The sequence below is a fragment of the Siphateles boraxobius genome, unplaced genomic scaffold, assembly GCF_051911475.1.
Source record: "Siphateles boraxobius isolate OS27281-9 unplaced genomic scaffold, OSU_SipBor_1 48, whole genome shotgun sequence".
NCBI classification, from domain to species: domain Eukaryota; kingdom Metazoa; phylum Chordata; class Actinopteri; order Cypriniformes; family Leuciscidae; genus Siphateles; species Siphateles boraxobius.
In genome coordinates this window covers 4,259,763-4,282,500 of record NW_027509119.1, presented here as the reverse complement: position 1 = coordinate 4,282,500, position 22,738 = coordinate 4,259,763, and the positions used below count along the sequence as shown (strand labels likewise).

Below are 22,738 nucleotides of genomic sequence, written 5' to 3'. Positions count from 1 at the left end.
ACGTATAATATACCCTGACGTCTATAATTTTTAATATCTTTCAATCTGTAGTAACATTAAGCTTTGATTGGCCAGTAGCTTAATAAAAAAAATTAAAACAATTAAACTATAATATATTTTTATTTAATTGCAGTTAATGTGCAATTTAGTGTCCGAAAACATTACATCCAGTTCTCACATATATATTTTATTAAGTATATTATGTCAGTAAAAAGTAGGCTAAAGCGCACTCTTCTTGACCTTTATGGCTGAAGAGTTAAGGCTATGTAAATAATGATTTTAAAACTTGTCTTGGAAGTGGTTTTTATCTTATCAGTGCATCTTTGTTCATCTACAGGATGAGAAGAATCAAGTACTTACAACCAACATCTGGTTACAGCTGGTAAGACCAAAACACTCACCGTCAAGCGCTTTTCACAATACACATCGTTTCAAAGCAGCATTCAGAAAGTCATGTCAATGTTCATAAAATCTTAATGTTCTTGTAGTCACATTTAGCAGGGAGATAATATACTTGATATTTTGTGATGATACAAGCACTTGAATCAAAAAATGCTGTTTTACATGACTATAATCTATGTATGTAGATATACTAGTATATATATATATATATATATATATATATATATATATATATATATATATATATATATATATATATATATATATATATATTACCCGTATCACACACACCTGACCCTAACCTTACCCGTATCACACACACCTGACCCTAACCTTACCCGTATCACACACTAGGGATGGGCATGATTAATCGACGATCGATTATTGATCATTAAGAATTTCGTCGATCAGGTTAATTTGTTATCGATTATCATTAAACTAATGCTGCTGCGTTGCGTAGTGTGAGTGGAAAGTGAACGTGTTCCCCGGGCTGGTCAAGTTAGTGCGGAGGTACCTGTGCATCCGGCAACGTTTGTCCCCTCAGACCGGGTGTTTTCAGCGGCTGGACTGAAGCCTTGTTTACACTCGACGCGTCCGCACGAGCGCGAAGGTGAGCGCGGCAAAAATGACGTCATTGCGGTATTCGGTGTTTCACAGACGAGCGCGTCGAGTATAAACGCCTCGTCTGTTTGGGGAGGTGCGCGAGCAGTCTGCGGAGACTCGCGCTGCAGAGCCAGGCGAAAGTGTAAACGAGGCTTGACGGTCAAGTTGCGGTCGCGTCTGACCTCAGATCATGTCATCAATGATGCAATGCAATGATCTTTCTCAACAAAAATCAGTAGACTGGTGTAGAAGTTGTATGTGAGTTACTAGTTATTTTTTATGAGGCTTTGTTAAGTAGCCTAGCCTAATTGATTGTTACTGTAGGTAGGCTAATCTCTCACCCTCTTTCTCGACTCCGTTCTCGGATAGTTTTGAGTTACATTTTGACAAAACCTGTCAGATCTAAGAATTATTATGTTTTTGGTTAAGTTATTGTTTAACATGATTTTTTTTTATTATTTATTATTTTGGAACAAACGAGGGTCTCTGTTTAAGAACGCCAACTCGCAGCTGCAGGTTCCGTTGCTTTCGAGCACCGCAGCGCATATATATCTTCAAGTTTAGCCTAACCGAACGTCCAGTTTTACTGCCACAAGTTGATCATCTTGTAATAAAGATCTAATCGAGGAAAAACACACTGTATGTTTGTATTTTCATTGCATTTTTTAATTTATAAAAAGTTAAATAAATAATGAATTTGAATATAAAAATATTAATGATTAATCGATAGTCGATCGTTAATTCTCCCGACGATCGACTAAGAAAATTTAATCGGATGCCCATCCCTATCACACACACCCGACCCTAACCTTACCCGTATCACACACACCTGACCCTAACCTTACCCGTATCACACACACCTGACCCTAACCTTACCCGTATCACACACACCTGTCCCTAACCTTACCCGTATCACACACACCTGACCCTAACCTTACCCGTATCACACACACCCGACCCTAACCTTACCCGTATCACACACACCTGACCCTAACCTTACCCGTATCACACACACCTGACCCTAAACTTACCCGAATCACACACACCCGTCCCTAACCTTACCCGTATCACACACACCTGACCCTAACCTTACCCGTATCACACACACCGACCCTAACCTTACCCATATCACACACACCTGACCCTAACCTTACCCATATCACACACACCTGTCCATAACCTTACCCGTATCACACACACCTGTCCCTAACTTTACCCGTATCACACACACCTGTCCCTAACTTTACCCGTATCACACACACCTGTCCCTAACCTTACCCGAATCACACACACCTGTCCCTAACCTTACCCGTATCACACACACCTGACCCTAACTTTACCCGTATCACACACACCGACCCTAACCTTACCCATACCACCACTCCTGCACCTAATCTTACCCGGATCACACACACCTGTCCCTAACCCTACCCATATCACACACACCTGACCCTAACCTTACCCGTATCACACACACCTGACCCTAACCTTACCCGTATCACACACACCTGACCCTAACCTTACCCATATCACACACACCTGTCCCTAACCTTACCCGTATCACACACACCTGTCCCTAACTTTACCCGTATCACACACACCTGACCCTAACCTTACCCGTATTACACACACCTGACCCTAAACTTACCCGTATCACACACACCTGACCCTAACCTTACCCGTATCACACACACCTGACCTTAACCTTACCAGTATCACACACACCTGTCCCTAACCTTACCCGTATCACACACACCTGACCTTAACCTTACCCGTATCACACACACCTGACCCTAACCTTACCCATACCACCACACCTGCCCCTAATCTTACCCATATCACACACACCTGACCCTAACCTTACCCATATCACACACACCTGACCCTAACCTTACCCGTATGACACACACATGACCCTAACCTTACCCGTATCACACACACCTGACCCTAACCTTACCCGTATCACACACACCTGTCCCTAACTTTACCCATATCACACACACCTGACCCTAACCTTACCCGTATCACACACACTAACCTTACCCGTATCACACACACCTGACCCTAACCTTACCCGTATCACACACACCTGACCCTAACCTTACCCGTATCACACACACCTGTCCCTAACCTTACCCGTATCACACACACCTGACCCTAACCTTACCCGTATCACACACACCCGACCCTAACCTTACCCGTATCACACACACCTGACCCTAACCTTACCCGTATCACACACACCTGACCCTAAACTTACCCGAATCACACACACCCGTCCCTAACCTTACCCGTATCACACACACCTGACCCTAACCTTACCCGTATCACACACACCGACCCTAACCTTACCCATATCACACACACCTGACCCTAACCTTACCCATATCACACACACCTGTCCATAACCTTACCCGTATCACACACACCTGTCCCTAACTTTACCCGTATCACACACACCTGTCCCTAACTTTACCCGTATCACACACACCTGTCCCTAACCTTACCCGAATCACACACACCTGTCCCTAACCTTACCCGTATCACACACACCTGACCCTAACTTTACCCGTATCACACACACCGACCCTAACCTTACCCATACCACCACTCCTGCACCTAAACTTACCCGGATCACACACACCTGTCCCTAACCCTACCCATATCACACACACCTGACCCTAACCTTACCTGTATCACACACACCTGACCCTAACCTTACCCGTATCACACACACCTGACCCTAACCTTACCCATATCACACACACCTGTCCCTAACCTTACCCGTATCACACACACCTGTCCCTAACTTTACCCGTATCACACACACCTGACCCTAACCTTACCCGTATTACACACACCTGACCCTAAACTTACCCGTATCACACACACCTGACCCTAACCTTACCCGTATCACACACACCTGACCTTAACCTTACCAGTATCACACACACCTGTCCCTAACCTTACCCGTATCACACACACCTGACCTTAACCTTACCCGTATCACACACACCTGACCCTAACCTTACCCATACCACCACACCTGCCCCTAATCTTACCCATATCACACACACCTGACCCTAACCTTACCCATATCACACACACCTGACCCTAACCTTACCCGTATGACACACACATGACCCTAACCTTACCCGTATCACACACACCTGACCCTAACCTTACCCGTATCACACACACCTGTCCCTAACTTTACCCGTATCACACACACCTGACCCTAACCTTACCCGTATCACACACACCTGTCCCTAACCTTACCCGTATCACACACACCTGTCCCTAACTTTACCCATATCACACACACCTGACCCTAACCTTACCCGTATCACACACACCTGTCCCTAACCTTACCCGTATCACACACACCTGTCCCTAACTTTACCCATATCACACACACCTGACCCTAAACTTACCCGTCTCATACACACCTTCCCCTAACCTTACCCGTATCACACACCTGTGCCTAACCTTACCCATATCACACCTCAATAGCAGCAAAAGTGTTTTACAATACAACCTGAACACAATAAGTACATTTTTAGATGTAAGTACATAGTACTTAAAGCCACTTAATATAAAGTGGGACCAATTCTGATTAGCTTTAGACATGACATTCGGGTTCAGATTCAAGTTCACTTGCCGAATTCAGTTTGCACCAAGCATACATTTTAAAGGTTGACTTTTTTGCATTAGGTGATCTGCAGTTTGTCTCTTTATTTTAGTACTGGCATGACTACTATCTTCAGTGGAACTCCTCTGAATATCCTGGAGTATCGAATGTAAGATTCCCTGACAGTCAGATCTGGAAGCCTGACATCTTACTTTATAACAGGTTTGTTCTTCACACAGGAGTCATCGAAAAATTCATATGTGCCATTAGCAAGAAAAAGGTTCAATAAAAACCAAATGTAGCTTTTCAAGTGTAAATCCTGTACATGAAGGACTTCTTGAAGAGTGGTAAATTGCCTGGAAAGAAGTGCTGGTGTAACAGAGAATGGACACTGAGTTTGCACTGTGTCATGGAAAAAGGTTTGGCCTCATTTGTCCCTGTCTAGAAAAGCAGGAGTAGATGTAGTAGAATCTGCTCAGAAAAAATGCAGAATTCGATTCTACTTTGAGGTCAAATAAATCGGGTCAGTGAATCACGAAAATGGAATCAGATTTGACCACTGGTGCAAAGTTGCAATTTCATTTGATTTATGTATTGGTTGTGTTGGTCTGGACAATCATGGTGTTTTCCTCAGGGATTTCTGTGACTGAATTCTTTATTCTTGAGCATGCCTCCATTATATGAATGAGAATTAATTTAGACACACACATTTGTGAAATTGGAACATGGTGAAAGGCACTTTTAATTGGATATTTTCCAGAAATCCTGTGATTAATACAGCTCTTAGTAAATTGCATGTACTTTGTATTGGGCTAATCAGAAGTGTTGCTGAGTGTTCCCCTGAGATGTTCATAAATCACTTTTTAGTTCAAATGATTCTTGTGTTCTCCACAGTGCCGATGAAAGGTTTGACGCCACATTTCATACGAATGTGCTGGTGAACTCCTCTGGTGCCTGCCAATACCTCCCGCCAGGTACTGTTCAGGTGTTTATGTCGCCACATGTCATATTTATCACTTGATCTAGAAAAAAAATTGGATTGCTGTGGACTAGGGTGACCAGATGTGATTGGCTGTGTTTATGGGTAGGCCTACTATGATAATAGACTACATAGCCTATAATAAAAGATAATGAATTTAAAACTTGAACCAAACATTTTTTTATTCAAAGATCAACAGTCTGTCATTAGTCTTTAGTCTGCCACAAGAAAGCAGCGTGTTTGGGTTCCGGTACACCAGCCATGTCAATAAAATGAATGAATAAAAATTAGCTTATCAATGTATATCTAAATTCGCGCCTACAGAATCTTTGTAGAACTTCAAAAAAAGAAACAAAAAAGATGCTGCAGCCAATGAGGACGACTCAACCTCTACAAACAGTTTTTAATGTTTTATCAGACAATAACTACTCAAGATTTTGCTTTAGTATAATTTTCGGGACTATTCAGTATTCAACAGCTTATATTTCGGGACGTCTGGTCACTCTACTGTGGACGCCCATTTCAAGCTCAGAATGAACAAATAAAATTGGTCACAACTTAGCACTTACAGTTTGGTTATCTTGGTCCGGACCAAAGAAGAAAATAATAGGCTACATTTAGGCCACGTCCACACGAAGCCGTCGCGTTCCCTGTCCGATTATTTTTTTTTCCTCGTTCTAAAAAAAAACTCCGTAAACACGGCGTCGTCTCAAGAAATATCTGCGTCCACACGAAACCACTGAAACTGACTGAAAACGGTGTAGTATATATGTCAGACCAGTATGGGGCGCTGTAATTGTGCCACAGAGATACACTATACACGGAGAAGAAGACTTTGAGCATGCGCCGACACGTGATGTGATGACATCATCGTTTCATAAAATATACGGATTGGCTGTACACACGAAACCGCAAGGGTGTCGTTTTCAGATTTATCCACTTTGGGACCCGGTTTCAAAAAATAGGGGTTTCACTCTACCAAAACGCCGTATCCGTGTGGACGAAACGCCAATACGATAAAAATGATACGTATACAGCGAAACGCGTCTTCGTGTGGACGTTGTACAAAACAACTTTTTTTACACTTTTGTTTTGGTCTTGACCGAACCAAGAGAACCGAACTACAAGTGTGAACACACCCTTAATCGAACACTCAAGTTTGTTTTAGTGGAACCAAACACCACTAAAAAAGGCTAAACTCTTTAAAAAAGCAATGACCTGGCAGAAACACATCACTACTCAATCTCGATAAGCTTATTATAACATACTTTTTCGTTGTGGAAATAAAATGCATAGGCCTATTAGTGACAAATAATCATGTATGCCAAATTGGATATTTATGCAATGCATTGCTTTAGCATGATGCTGCATCCAAATCAGTAAGTGTCAGTAAAATTAAATCCAAAACCAATTTTGTATTGGCCACAAGTTACGTAGTGCACATTTAAATTAATTTCCATTAAGCCAATTAAAAATTAAGCAAGGATGATTATGTGGAAAGCTAAAAATATGGTACTTCTAGTTTTGGTCTAAAGAGTTGATAAACTGTTTGATGTGAAAGTAGATTTGCCAGTTCAGCATTCGCCTCCACTACCTCATTTAGTTTTCTCCTCTTGTTTCTTGCTGTGAAAGCTGAAGCAGGCTCTATCCCGAGATAAACATTTGATTTATGAGGAGATGTAGTCCTGGCAGTGAGTTTGCAGTAAATTCTCGATGTCGTGACATTGAAGAGATTGCCTTCTCCTGAACCTCCATAAAGCTTTGTCAGAAGCCTAGTTATGCTTTATGGGAATGAAAGCACTGAACCATCCATGCTAAATTACATACGTATGTCTTCACTGGCACTTTCAATTTATGTTGTGGCAGCCGCCTCATTCCCCAAATGTTCATTTTCATCACTGTTATGGTTCATATAAATTGAATTTTGACATTTTTGCATGCGATGTCGTTTTATAATAATAATAGTAATGATGATCAATGATAAGCATTTTATTTTTTATTATAGTTAGTACTATTAAAGTGCTCTGAGATGTGCTTCTGGATGATCTGCTTGATTTCCCTCCACTGAAAATCAAAGGGATATTCAAAAGCACCTGCTACATCGATGTTCGCTGGTTCCCCTTCGACCTTCAGAGGTGTGATCTGAAGTTCGGCTCCTGGACGTATGGCGGATGGTCTCTGGACCTGCAGATGATTGATGCTGACATCACAGGATATATCGCTAATGGAGAGTGGGACCTTGTGGGTAAGGTGATATACTGTAAAATAATAATGTATGCATGTTGTTAAAACAGTCTGAATAGACACTTTATCTGTATTTTATTGTTTTCCTTATTTAGACTTCCCTTGTGAAAAAGAAGTGCACTTGTTGTGCCCTTAAAATCTATTTCACCGAAAAGAAGTGAATTTCTACATGACATGCCACATGACATTTCATTAGCTTGTAGACTAAGATATTATCAATCAATAATACCCATAAGTAGTTTATATTTTCCACAATTAGCTCATAAAAACAAGGTGCTTTTGCTCTCAACTTTGTCTCAACAGTACAGTACCCATATGTGGTACAGTTGAGACACCCATTTTTAATAATGTAAAGGTAACTAAACGTTCATTGCAAATATAATAAATAAATGCAAATAAAGAAAATAACAATTGGGCAACATGTTTATTTATTCATCCATTTAAATTCATTCATTTTATTTAAATTAGCACTAAAATGAACAATATTTTTAATATGCATTAATAATGCACAGTTTAAATATCACAAATATCAAATTTTGTTTTCATTTGCGTCGTATTCTGGCTAATTATGACGTTAAACCTGTTATCATAACACTGAACAACTAAACAGTGTGTTTCCTAATAGAACTCTATCGCGAGTACAGATACAAGTGTGTCTCAACTTACCCCGCTGGTCACCTGGCACATTTCTCTAGATTTTGCAATGATCTTGCATGACACAATACCATGAAATAGGCCAGTTTTTAGGGCACAGAATGATACCAGTTGCGTTTAACAGTCACATAAGGATAATAAGCTATTGTGGAGTGTGCATGGTGAAGTGAAAGTCTTATCTTAGAATTTTTTTTGCTGATATCTTCGGTTCGGAGATGTTTACGTTGTTAAAATTTCCCATGATCAAAGAGGACACTAACACGAATGTGCACAGCAAAAAGTTGTGCATGCTGCGCACGCAAGTTATTTAAGGTGTTTCAAATGTAGGCTACTCAGAAAGAACAGCCCATCAATGTTTTATTCTACAGTAGCTTCATGCATTCTTTTTTTAATCAAAACTTCAATGTGGGTAAGTTTCATTCAGCAAAAAGATTTTTTCCACTGCCCACGATCACCAAAACCTGTTGTTAAGAAAAGTACTGAGCGGGTTTTTTTGTGCTGTCTAGTGGTTTAAAAGAGAATAAAGTAAAATTCGCCTTTAGCCTTGTTGTACCCTACTCTCTTTTTTTTAAGTTTGCATCTTTTTCACAACTCGCAGTTTACAGGAAAAAAATCCAAGTAATCTTTTTTTTTTCTCTGGGGGGGGGGGGGGGGGTTACATTTCACTTTCTATTCAATTCATATTGGGTCTATTCATATTAAGCATTGGTGCACTTACCTTAATGCTTGTGTGACAGTCACATCCCAGAAACAATGTGAATGTACAGTGTCAGGTTTGAATGGTCATTGCACAAAACATTAATTTTATAAGGTTACCAATTATCTGTAACTCAGAGGTTCCAGGTCGCAGGAATGAGAAATTCTACGACTGCTGCAAGGAACCGTACCCAGATGTGACGTTCACAGTGGTGATGCGGAGACGAACGCTGTACTACGGTCTTAATCTGCTCATTCCCTGTGTGCTCATCTCTACTCTGGCTCTACTCGTCTTCCTGTTGCCTGCAGACTCAGGAGAGAAGATCTCTCTCGGTGAGATAGACACTCTGTCATCATTTTAACATGTTAATGTTAGATGTGATGTTAATGAATTGTGTTCATTCAAGTGTGCACTTACAAATCTGTAATTAGTTTGAGATGTCATGGTTTATTAAACATCCTTGCCTTGAATTTTTGGGAAAGAAAAACATATCGGAAAAATATATCGGCCACTATATCGGCATTGGCCGCTATCGTCCCGATAAGAACATTTGGCTGATGTATTAAAGCCGATAAGTAATGGATTATTTCCTTCAGCTGAGACACTTCGGATGTGCACTGTTCACCATGATGGTTTCGAATTGCTTGAAATATTATTGGAATCACTTCAAAAAAGATAAAATACAATAAAGTGCAACATGTGCAGCGCAAGTCTGTCATATAGGCTACATAAAATTATAATAAGAACATTATTATTGTGTTTGAGACATGGCTTTTAATGGTGAGATTTAAGTTTTTGTAATTAGGCTCTCAAAAATTAAAAAAAAATGTGGATTTAGATTTATTGGTTAATATATCGGTTATCGGCTTTCAAATCTAAAGAATTATCGGTATCGGCCAAAATGTTCATACAGGCGCATCCCTGATTTCTACCTACCACTCCATGTGGGAAATCATCAAGACAATAGCCGCATTTCCACCATCAGCCCGAACCGTTCTCGTTGCTTAACCGTTCCGTTTCGTTCATGGTTTCAATTTCCTCCTTGGTGGAAAAGCACCTTTTAAAAGAAATGATGCACTTCACCTTTAATGGGGTTTATTATGGGAGCCTTACTCTTATACTGCAGTAAACGGAAGTGCATAAATGTCACATTTGCCATTTTAGAAATCATTAACTTTTATTTCTCACATCGGCAGACTTATCCTTCCTTTTTTTGCTGACTTAGTGAAATATCCACATTTAAACCAACACCATATGAAATTCACTTTGGCACAGGCACAAAATGTATGCAGGCATCCCTGTAAGCTACTGTAAGTGTGTAGTGAGATTGATGGCTTTAGTGAGGAATGCAGTTGGAGATCTCTGACGGACCAATGCCTCTATTTATCAGGCCTGCTGGATTTATTTCAGAAGACGCTGCCACAGTGAGTGAGGGAGCGCTCTGGAAGAGACTGAACCTCAAATCACAGCAGAACACAATTCATTTTTTTCATTTTGTCATTCCTAAAAGGTATTAGTGTGATGAAGCTGCCAACCTTACTTTGCACAGAGTGAGTCGTTGGCCATTGCTCTGAGAGTTACTCAAGATCAATACTCTGAATACCAGCAATTAGCCGTATGATACAGTACAATTAAGTTTCATCTTATAAGGCTCTTCTTAATTTATTTTATCTACTGTGATTAGGGCACTAAATTATGATATTTTATAGTAACCAAAATATGAATTAAGCCTAGATGCTTTTTTGCATTCTCTTGGATCATCTTGACAGTAATACACTTGGGACTAGTTGTCACATATTTCCTCTAATTAAACATTTCTCATTTGGGTCTGTTTTTTTTTTTTTTTTTGATAGTTACTGTATAGACAAATCTTAGAGAGCTAGAATGATCAAACTCATATATTAGATGCATATGTATATAAATACATACATGTATCTAGTTCAGTGAACTCTAGATGGCACAGGCTGATCACTCCTTTACATGCAATCTGCAAGCAATCACATAATTACTACATGGCAGAAGCTGATTGGCCTCTGCTAATTCTCCAGCCAATGAGGCCCCATCCACACTACTACATTTTAGTTTAGAAACGGAGACCTTTTGCTACGTTTGCGTAAGGCTCGGCTCTCTGATTGGGTGTCATACAACGGAAGAAAACATACAACAACAGCCTGGACTACCAGTTACGTTAGTGCAAGTAAATTCTGCATTTTACAATGCTATAACTACGTACATGCGCCGGAGGCAAGCTATTATTAGATCGTTCGGTGACAGTTCTCATGTGCAGCGGCGGTGTCGACCGTACATGGAGCGTCGGTTTTGGGTTAAGCCGGGAAGAACCAGCACATGGTGGGATAATTTTATAAATGAAGTTGTGGTTCCTGAGGAATGGTGCGAAAACTTTCGAATATCCAGATCGGCACTTATCAACCTCAGCGAAATCTGAGGAATAGTCAATCTGTTTCCTGTTTACACCGGCACGCGCATGCCCAGTGTGGGTGAATGGTCACGTGATCCCCATTTTCAGGATTTTGCATTTTTTTTTAATGTGGACGGAGATCAATTCTAATACGCAGCTAAAACCCTGGTGTGGACGGAGATTGTATTTGTTTTAATTATCCGTTTCTAAACTAAAATGTAGTAGTGTGGATAGGGCCTGAGATAGCTTGCTCATCATTTAAAAAGTCTGGTTCAGTGTTCACTGTAAGCTGGTCCTGCTACCAGAGCTCCTCTGAGACCCTCCACCTCCCCAGCTCCACCTGCCTAGTTCTGGATTCACATATGCATATTCGTGCAGCAGCGGCATATCTTACATGTTAACAGCAGCATCTGTGTCTCTTTTGGCAGTAGCAAGTCCATACTTGTCCATATGTGTTGCAGATTTAGTCGACCAAATACATTCAAATCGTAATATTCGATTACTTGCTAAAACAATTCAGAGAGTTATCATGATTAAAATAGCTCTTTTGAGCACTAGCCCAAGCTTCCTCTTTATCTGTCTTCAGTGTTGTGATTTTATATGAAAACTGTCACAGTGTTGGAGGGAGTAATATTTTTTTATTATTATTATGGTCAGGGATCACAGTCCTGCTCTCGCTGACAGTTTTCATGCTTCTGGTAGCTGAGATAATGCCGGCGACATCGGACTCTGTACCTTTAATAGGTAAGTGCAATTTGTAATTATGATTTGTAATCAAATCGTTTTGTTGTTGTTGTCTTAACTTTATACCTTCATACTTTATAATAATTTTACTTGGTTTAACCACTTATAGGCAAAGCCTTATAAAACACTGTAAAGAGAACTTTCTTTTAGGGGTAAAACTGTGAATTTGGGAATTATATCTGTATAACTTTGACAAAGACATTCAGGAACACTTATAAACAATGATTTGAATGACTGTTAAACCAGTTCATTGATACAATTCAAATCTTAAAAACTGTACTTGCAGATAATTTAATATTAATAAAATAAAAGGCCACTTAAGTGTACTTAGAGTACACTTTAATCACTGTTTCTCAACACGTTTTTAAAAAGTGCACTTTGTTATAATGTCTAAGTGTTTTACTTTAAAGTACATTTAAATTATGTTTTAATGATCTTTTGTCATGCTTAAAAGTACTAAACTAACATACTAACGCACATGTTAAGTACTTGATTATAATTTTTACTCTGTACATTTGACATTACATTTAAAAGTTTAAATGTACTGAACTGGAACTTTGCTAAAATTGAAGTCGTTACATAATTGATGAATTTTGAAACTGTTATTTTCCTCATTTTTGTTTTTGCTTTGAAACCATCTGTATTATATAAAGCACTATACAAATTAATGTAACGTTAGTTTTTGTCTTTAATAGGTTTTTCTTTTGTTTGTTAATATAATTCTCTCTATCCTCTGATTAGCTCAATATTTCGCCACCACCATGGTTATCGTTGGACTGTCTGTGATCGCCACAGTCTGGGTATTACAGTATCACTACCATGATCCTGATGGAGGAAAAATGCCAAAATGGGTGAGACTCTTGTGCTTGCTTTTATTTCTACTTACCATATAAATCCATCTGGTTGACTTATGGTTACTTCCATGTTTGTGTTCGGAAAACAGTGTTAATTACAGGGTTCGTGCACATTTTTACCAACAAATTCCCATGACTTTTGAGGCAAATATTCATGACCTAATGTTCCACAACACTCAATGTATACATGTTAACTAAAAATGAACTCTAACCAAATCCTAACCATAACTCTATAAGTACCTGTATTTATTTAATATTACTAAGTACTTATTTGAGTAAGTACAATGTAACTACGTCACCTTAAAATAAAATGGAACCAAATAAAATAATCAAATCAAAAATAACACTGGATAGTTTGCACAGTAAATAAAAAAATGTGTAAGTTAAAGTTAAAAATTAAAAACAGATTAAAGTTACAAAAGTTATTCAGTCGAGAGCAGTGAGTGATTTTCTCTTTGTCTTTCGCTGTGTGATCGACATTAATGACAGACAGTAGCAGGTTTATTAGGCTGCTGTCACTTTAAGTGCACGGATCCAACACTACACGTTTTCTCTCTCAACCTTTTACACCTCTTAAGACATAACCAACTTTTTTATGAGGATACTCGCCAAGACGGGCATTTTGCTGCATTTTTATGTTCATTCACCCGTTTAAGTGCAATAAGCCGTGAAAGTAGCTCAATTTGGTTTGCAAGGCAGCTTTATGTGATTGTGACTGCGCACAGAAAACAGTCTCTCGGATAGCATGCGAGAATACCGAATGGTTTAAAATCGATTGAATGTTTAAATTGGCAAGACTTAAAAAGACTTTTGTGATGATGCAACACAATGGACAATTCCATCAAATGTCCCGAAACGCAAGTGGAAGCCTTGTATTATTTGTAGTGCAGATGCAATGTTCTGATGTGAAGACATTTGCATCTCATAAGAGAGAAAGCGAGAGAGAGAAGACACTGTAAAAGGTCCATGTACGTTCATTAATTTTTCAATTTAAAATTAAAAGTATAAAATTAGAAAATGACTAATTTATTCATTTAAAAAAAAAGATTTGAATTCAGATGCGAGAAAACCTATAATTAACATTTCTGAAATAATCAGATAATATTTTTCTGGCACATAGGTTGTCGAATCCATGCCTATAGAGAAGAAAACCCTTTCTAGGCCCTGTCCAGTGCGATTTGTGTCAAAGCCTTCCTTATTAGTCCGGTTGCTGGGTTATTATTTTGTTACACGGAACTATGGAAGAACTAAAGTGGCACGGGTTGATATTTGGTCGACCAATCAGCGGAAAGGGGCGTTTCATCCCCGCCCCCATGTGGAAATCAAATATTCAAGCCGTTTATCCATTTTCTTCTCCTGTCCTGGATCTAAAATCAAGCCGAATTCCCAATTTGGTCCCACTTTATATTAAGTGGCTTTAAGTACTATGTACTTACATCGGAAAATAAAACACTGTGTATTGTGTTCATGTTGTGTTGTAAAACACTTTTGCTGCTATTGAGGTGTGATACGGGTAAGGTTAGTGTCAGGTGTGTGTGATATGGGTAAGGTTAGTGTCAGGTGAGTGTGATACGGGTAAGGTTAGGGTCAGGTGTGTGTGATACGGGTAAGGTTAGTGTCAGGTGTGTGTGATATGGGTAAGGTTAGGGTCAGGTGTGTGTGATACGGGTAAGGTTAGGGTCAGGTGTGTGTGATACGGGTAAGGTTAGGGTCAGGTGTGTGTGTGATATGGGTAAGGTTAGGGACATGTGTTTGTGATGCGGGTAAGGTTAGGGTCAGGTGTGTGTGTGATAAGGGTAAGGTTAGGGTCAGGTGTGTGTGATATGGGTAAGGTTAGGGTCAGGTGTGTGTGTGATATGGGTAAGGTTAGGGTCAGGTGTGTGTGATACAGGTAAGGTTAGGGACAGGTGTGTGTGATTTGGGAAAGGTTTGGGTCAGGTGTGTGTGATACGGGTAAGGTTAGGGTCAGGTGTGTGATACGGGTAAGGTTAGGGACAGTTGTGTGTGTTATACGGGTAAGGTTAGGGTCAGGTGTGTGTGATGTGGGTAAGGTTAGGGTCAGGTGTGTGTGATACGGGTAAGGTTAGGGTCAGGTGTGTGTGATACGGGTAAGGTTAGGGTCAGGTGTGTGTGTGATACGTGTAAGGTTAGGGTCAGGTGTGTGTGATACGGGTAAAGTTAGGGACAGGTGTGTGTGATACGGGTAAGGTTAGTGTCAGGTGTGTGTGATATGGGTAAGGTTAGTGTCAGGTGAGTGTGATACGGGTAAGGTTAGGGTCAGGTGTGTGTGATACGGGTAAGGTTAGTGTCAGGTGTGTGTGATATGGGTAAGGTTAGGGTCAGGTGTGTGTGATACGGGTAAGGTTAGGGTCAGGTGTGTGTGATACGGGTAAGGTTAGGGTCAGGTGTGTGTGTGATATGGGTAAGGTTAGGGACATGTGTTTGTGATGCGGGTAAGGTTAGGGTCAGGTGTGTGTGTGATAAGGGTAAGGTTAGGGTCAGGTGTGTGTGATATGGGTAAGGTTAGGGTCAGGTGTGTGTGTGATATGGGTAAGGTTAGGGTCAGGTGTGTGTGATACAGGTAAGGTTAGGGACAGGTGTGTGTGATTTGGGAAAGGTTTGGGTCAGGTGTGTGTGATACGGGTAAGGTTAGGGTCAGGTGTGTGATACGGGTAAGGTTAGGGACAGTTGTGTGTGTTATACGGGTAAGGTTAGGGTCAGGTGTGTGTGATGTGGGTAAGGTTAGGGTCAGGTGTGTGTGATACGGGTAAGGTTAGGGTCAGGTGTGTGTGATACGGGTAAGGTTAGGGTCAGGTGTGTGTGTGATACGTGTAAGGTTAGGGACAGGTGTGTGTGATACGGGTAAGGTTAGGGTCAGGTGTGTGTGATACGGGTAAGGTTAGGGACAGGTGTGTGTGATACGGGTAAGGTTAGGGACAGGTGTGTGTGATACGGGTAAGGTTAGGGTCAGGTGTGTGTAATACGGGTAAGGTTAGGGTCAGGTGTGTGTGATACGGGTAAGGTTAGGGTCAGGTGTGTGTGATACGGGTAAGTTTAGGGTCAGGTGTGTGTGATGCGGGTAAGGTTAGGTCAGGTGTGTGTGATACGGGTACGGTTAGGGACAGGTGTGTGTGATACGGGTACGGTTAGGGACAGGTGTGTGTGATACGGGTAAGTTTAGGGTCAGGTGTGTGTGATACGGGTAAGGTTAGGGTCAGGTGTGTGTGATACGGGTAAGGTTAGGGACAGGTGTGTGTGATACGGGTAAGGTTAGGGACAGGTGTGTGTGATACGGGTAAGGTTAGGGGCAGTGTGTGTGATACGGGTAAGGTTAGGGGCAGTGTGTGTGATACGGGTAAGGTTAGGGACAGGTGTGTGTGATACGGGTAAGGTTAGGGTCAGGTGTGTGTGATACGGGTAAGGTTAGGGACAGTGTGTGTGATACGGGTAAGGTTAGGGTCAGGTGTGTGTGATACAGGCAAGGTTAGGGACAGGTGTGTGTGATACGGGTAAGGTTAGGGGCAGGGTTTGTTTGGCATGGGTTGGTTTAAGGCTGGGTTAAGGTGTAAGGGAAGGGCCAACTGTGTAATTACAAATGTAATTACATAAATTTATTACAGCTGTAATTACATGCTGATATTTTTTAAATATAAGTACAATGTAAAAACATGTACGTACACAATAAGTCCATTGTATCAAATTATTAATTTCAATGTAAGTACATAGTACTTAAAGCCACTTAATATAAAGTGGGACCCTCGTTTTATTTTTAAATTTTTTGGCGAAAAACGAATAAATGAACCGTTTTCTCATATTTTTACTTTAAATTTTAAATCAAAAAACGAATAAACTCAACGTACATGGACCGTAAAATCATTGCTATTTTAAAATTCCATGACTTTTACAGGTTTTCCATGACCATACGAGCCCTGTATTCAATAGTAATTTTTCCTGTTAGACCCGCGTGGTGCTGTTGAACTGGTGCGCGTGGTTCCTGCGGATGAAGAGGCCTGGCGAGGACAGAGTTCGCTCGGCTTGTCACAATAAGCATCCGCGCAGCAGCGTCTCCAGCGTGGATCTGAACATCAGCACTGGAGCCACACAGTCCACCAATGGAAACCTGCTGTACATCGGCTTCCGTGGGATGGACACTCTTCACTACACCACTTCACCGGATTCAGGGGTGATCTGCAGTCGACTCATCGCCTCGGGAGAGGAAGATGTGCTTCTCCCTGGAGCTCAGGCGTCTTCTGTTAGCAGCGGTCCTAGCGAAACTGAACTCTCCAAAATCCTGGATGAGGTTCGGTATATTGCCAAACGCTTCCGTGACCAAGACGAGGAAGAGACTGTGTGTAATGAGTGGAAGTTTGCAGCATCTGTCATTGACCGTCTTTGTCTCATGGCCTTTTCCCTGTTCACCATTCTCTGCACCATTGGTATTTTAATGTCTGCCCCGAACTTCGTAGTGGCCATATCCAAGGATTTCTTCACCTGAGGCCAAGACCCTATTGTAGTTATTTTTACTTCTCAGAGCCTCTTAAGTGTAACGATATACTTCTTTTACAGATTAACTCTCTAAAATTTGACATGAAGGAAATCGTTCATCCAAAAATAAAAATAAACTGATGTTGAATTAGTATGGGAGTGAGCAGAGTGAACATTCAGCTCAACATCTTTTGTATTTCACTCAACAATGAAAATTATACAGGTTTAAAATGACATGAGGACGAGAAAATTATTAATGAAATTATGAACCGGTCCTTCAAGACTAGACTCAATGAATGTTTTTAAGTGTTTGTGTAGTAGTGGCTCTATAAATTTGATGTATCAATTTTAGTGTGAACCAGAGACAAGACTGTAACATTATGCACTTTATTTAAGTTTCTGTTTTTCATTAGTTAACTATTTACTCCACTTAAAGAACATGCATATATAAATTTTCTGTCTTGTTGAATCTGCCATCATGCTTTATTCGTAGTAATCAGTGCTGTTGTATATCTTCATGCTCATGTCTTTATCCCAGTATGTAATTGCTGGTGAATCAGTCAGTGTATGTGATGATATGAAGGTGGAGATTTCGACCTATTTTTTATTTTTTTTTAAATATTGTACAGTATAATGACAAATAAACATATTTTTGTAGGTTGAATCTGATTGGTCAGACTTATTAAATGTTGAAACTAGCAAAAAAGTTGACTAAAAATATCAAATATCAAAAGCATTGAATATGTTTTAATCATGGCCGAGACCAATCACAGAAAATCCTCAAAAAGAGTACAACAGTTTTTATAGAATACGACAATGTGACATGATTCATTACAGAATTTTTCGGCAAATGTGACATGATTCATTACATCATTTTTCTACAATATGATTGGTTCTTCACAAGTATTATTCAGCAAATCCTTCTGTTACTAGGTAAAAGCAAATCTGGATTTCTTGATTAATTCACCTTGTTACTGAAGTCATGAGGTTATGTGTTTATGCTGCTCTCTAGTTTTGTTTCCCTTTTTGTTATATATTTAGACACACTAACTTTGGCCAAAGTATTGGGGACATTAAATTTCAAAAGCATATAAATGTTAATCCTGCAAGAAAAGGAAATCCACTCAACCACTGACTAAAACTGAGTTGGCCCAACATAAAAATACTGTAATTGTGGTATATATTCACACATCACAATTCAAAAATCGCAACACTAAATTTAAACAAAAGGAGTAATGATTATATTCTAGTTTTGAACTCAAAAGAATTTAGAATTCTTATATTAGAATAATTATATTATAATTCTTATTATTCGGACAGTACCTTTAACACAACTGTTCAAAATATTTGAAAAGTTAATATAAAGTGACTAACAGATATTTAATAGGCTTAAATTTTAATTAAATGTCGATAGGCCTACTTTTTTTCTACAATTTTCGATCAGATGCTTTATCTTTTGAGTAAAATGAAGTACCTGTGCTTTAACCCAACTATCACACAGTTTGACTGATGATCCATCAATAACCCTGAACCCAGGATAGAGAGGCTCAGTGAATGTGGTCTGTTCTCTGTGAATGAGGGTCATTTTGTCAGAGACGCTGTAGAAGGACAGAGTTCCTGCACTGTGATCCACATACACTCCTATACAGGAGCCGAACACCTGAGGCAGTTTGGTCTCTCTGTTATTGTGCAAGAATGAACAACTCCAGGGAGTACAGGACAGTTTCCAGGACTGACCATTACATCCAAGCAAACATTCATCAGCTGTTCCTTTCCTGCGAATGCTCTTATATGCCACTGATACAGCCACACAATTTCTCAACTCAACCTCCCAGTAACAGCGTCCACACACACTCTCTCTACACAAAACCTGCTCCCAATGATCAAATCTGTCTGGATGATCGGGATACTGCTTGAATATCTTAGTGTAAGTAGCCTTCCTTTTTTCCTCAGACAGGCAGAGTTTTTTGTTCACTGTGTTTGGATCCAGAGTCAAGTGACTGCGATCTAATAAAGGTAGAAAAATAGGATGCTTTAGGGAAAAAGGTTGGACCATTCTGTCTCACCGATATTGATGATATCAGAATGAATGTGTGTGTATTATTTGCCACGGTTGCTATTAGTTCTTTCTGTGTTTGTACATTTTTATATTGACTTACACTGGAGGAACTCTTCCCTAGTCTTGGGTTCAGGAACGGGGATGGTCTGGATGCAATTCACTATGAAAAACAGTAAACACTAGACATTAGTGTGAGAGAAAAAAAAAATCGACATGAATTTAATATCAAGTGCATTGTGTTTTTACATATTGAGTGTATTTTATAGTTTCTGTCAAAACAACAATCACAATCTTATGACTAATTATCCTTAATAAACAAACATCAAGCAATAACTTGTAAACCTATGGAACATATGAATGTTCTGGAAGCTTATTCATTGTACACATATCTCATTAGATTTTGATAATAAGGCTGAAGAGAAAAGCCACCAAATTCAGCATTTCATGCAACCAGTTTTTTGTGATGTCAGTTTTTTTAAATAATAATTATGCCTGCATTTTCCAAAGGCATTGTAAGCCCAAATAGATCATAGAGACCATAGGTGTCAATGTGTACATGTAAACACTAAATAATTGATCTCTTATTTATCCATGTTTGAGAGTAAGTAAATGTCTTATACAATACACTTTGTAATTTCACCCTTGTATTTCCACATTGACCTATTTCTGAGAGTGAATACATCATCCAGTACTTTACCTCTACCAGATATCATTGTCATCTCCTCTTGGCAGAAATCCTCAAGTTTCTTTCTCAGATGAGAGACAGATTTTTGTACATTATCAAAGGAAAGGAGAGAACTAACAACGATGTTGGGTGAGTCCATAAGCAGGACAGAGAGAGACTGGAAACTCTACAGACACACAAACAACAGAGCGTTTTCACATGAAACTGATCTTAAAATGTTAAGACGACAAAACAAGTCAAGATGAAAGGATTTGTTCACCTCAAAATGAAAATTTCCTAATAATTTACTCACGCCAATGCCATCCAAGATATCCATGTCTTTCTTTCCTCAGTGGAAGAGAAATTAAGTTTTTTGAGGAAAACATTTCTGGATTTTTCTTCGAATAATGGACTTCAATGGCAACCACTGTTTTGAAGTCCAAATCAATGCAGTTTCAAAGGTCTTTGAAGTGCTTCAGCGGGCTGTGCACGATCAGCTGAGGAGGAGAGTCTTATCTAGCGAAACGATGGGTCATTTTCAAAAAAGATTTGTGTCACATTATTGTTTAAAATGGTCCTTACGTGTGTGTATCCTGGGTGTTTAAATCTTTTAAAACCTAAACGTTTTTTTTTTTCGCCGGCGACATCGAGCCTGACCTTTCAACGTGATGACGTAGTTCCCGGCGCGTTGCAGATCAGCTCAATCCGAACAATTGTAGTTAAAAAGTATATATCCTCAGCTGATCGTGCACAGCCCGATGAAGCACTTCAAAGACCTTTGAAACTGCATTGATTTGGACTTCAAAACAGTGGTTGCCATTGAAGTCCATTATTCGAAGAAAAATCCAGAAATGTTTTCCTCAAAACACTTATTTTCTCTTCCACTGAGGAAAGAAAGACATGGATATCTTGTGGCACTTTTCCACTGCATGGTACGGTACGGCTCGGCTCGGTACGGCACGCTTTGGCGCTTTTCCACTGCATGGTACGGTACGGCTCGGTACGGCTCACTTGTGGCGCTTTTTCTGCATGGTACGGTACGGTTCGGTTTGGTACGGCACGCTTTGGCGCTTTTCCACTGCATGGTACGGTACGGCCCGGTACGGCTCACCTGTGGCGCTTTTCCACTGCATGGTACGGTACGGCCCGGTACGGCTCACCTGTGGCGCTTTTCCACTGCATGGTACGGTACGGCCCGGTACGGCTCACCTGTGGCGCTTTTCCACTGCATGGTACGGTACGGTTCGGTTTGGTACGGCACGCTTTGGCGCTTTTCCACTGCATGGTACGGTACGGCTCGGTACGGCTCACTTGTGGCGCTTTTTCTGCATGGTACGGTACGGCTCGCTTCGGCTCGCTTTAAATGGTACCACCTCTGTTGAAGTTCCAAGCGTACCGTACCGTGCTAAAATGTGACGTGAAAACACTGCAGATCACTGATTGGTCAGACAGAATCGTCATTACCAGCATCATTGTATTTGCGAGACATCAAACCCGCTAGATTTAAATAGTCAGTAACAGCCACCGCTGTAGCACCTGTTTTAAAACTACTTGCTTGACTTGCTTGAAGAAAAATAACTTCCAAAAAAGAAATGGCTGAATCGTGGTCAGTGGACGAGAAATGCAGACGTTCCTCTTGTTAGTTGCCGAGGAGCGGATAAACTATAACGATCAGTCATAATCCCACCCACTTTGAAGCGGTACTAACTGCAGTGGAAAAGCAACCGAGCTAAAGCGAACCGAGCCGTGCCGCGCCGAGTCGTACCACGCAGTGGAAAAGCGAAGCGAGCCGAACCGTGTCGCGCCGAGCCGAACCGTACTGAGCCGTACCGTTTATGTTTTGCTGTATTGTTGTGTGTTTTGTCCTTGTGTGTATCTGCTGGCTGTACAAATAATTGCCCTAAAGTTACCTTGACCTTGAAACTGGCGTAAGCACTGGAGGTGGCAGCAATATTTGCGTTTTCCATAGGGATTCCCGCTGCGATGTGGGCTCGTTGCCTCGTTCTGTAGACACTCGAAGATGATAGGTCTGACGTAATGTCGACGTAATATCTCCGTTCCCTCCTTCAGGGAACGAGGGAAACCGTACGTAACCGAGACGTTTTTGCGAAGGAACACAAATATCTCTGCGGGGGAACGTAAAAGTCTTGAAAATATTTGTTTTTGTCCAATCCCAAAATTTTTCCACCACCACGGCTCTATAGGGTTCCTGTATTGGTGCCGCAATGTAAAGTGTTCAGCATTTGTTTTGTGTCTGCCTCTTTAATAGCTAATTGTTATCGTAAGAAAGTATTCCACCGTGA

At 40.4% G+C, this 22,738-nt stretch overlaps 2 protein-coding genes across 2 annotated transcripts in view; one reads left to right on the top strand and one right to left on the bottom strand.

Moving 5' to 3' along the window:
* Positions 1-19,304, top strand: part of chrna7a (cholinergic receptor, nicotinic, alpha 7a (neuronal)) — a 21,394-nt gene extending 2,090 nt beyond the window's left edge. The window contains exons 3-10 of the mRNA XM_077201630.1: positions 338-382; positions 4,749-4,858; positions 5,531-5,610; positions 7,693-7,860; positions 9,348-9,542; positions 12,287-12,373; positions 13,115-13,224; positions 17,186-19,304. Coding sequence (XP_077057745.1) covers positions 338-382; positions 4,749-4,858; positions 5,531-5,610; positions 7,693-7,860; positions 9,348-9,542; positions 12,287-12,373; positions 13,115-13,224; positions 17,186-17,722 — 1,332 coding nt within the window. The 3' untranslated portion in view covers positions 17,723-19,304. The remainder of the gene's footprint in view (positions 1-337; positions 383-4,748; positions 4,859-5,530; positions 5,611-7,692; positions 7,861-9,347; positions 9,543-12,286; positions 12,374-13,114; positions 13,225-17,185) is intronic.
* Positions 18,810-22,402, bottom strand: LOC143710820 (tripartite motif-containing protein 16-like protein). Its single transcript, XM_077202056.1, has 5 exons — positions 22,346-22,402; positions 20,469-20,622; positions 19,872-19,931; positions 19,187-19,719; positions 18,810-18,815 (listed from the first exon to the last, which is right to left on the bottom strand). The coding sequence occupies exons 1-5, from the start codon at positions 22,400-22,402 to the stop codon at positions 18,810-18,812; spliced, it is 810 nt and encodes a 269-aa protein (XP_077058171.1).
* Between the last annotated feature and the right edge of the window lie 336 nt (positions 22,403-22,738).

What these genes read in the sequence shown, in the direction of transcription:
- LOC143710820 (XM_077202056.1), bottom strand. Translation starts at nt 22,402, where the DNA reads ATGGAAAACGCAAATATTGCTGCCACCTCCAGTGCTTACGCCAGTTTC. An exon ending in ACGCCAGTTTCAAGGTCAAG is followed by an intron (nt 20,623 to 22,345) that starts GTAACTTTAGGG and finishes GTGTGTCTGTAG; the next exon opens with AGTTTCCAGTCTCTCTCTGT. An exon ending in GACAATGATATCTGGTAGAG is followed by an intron (nt 19,932 to 20,468) that starts GTAAAGTACTGG and finishes TGTTTTTCATAG; the next exon opens with TGAATTGCATCCAGACCATC.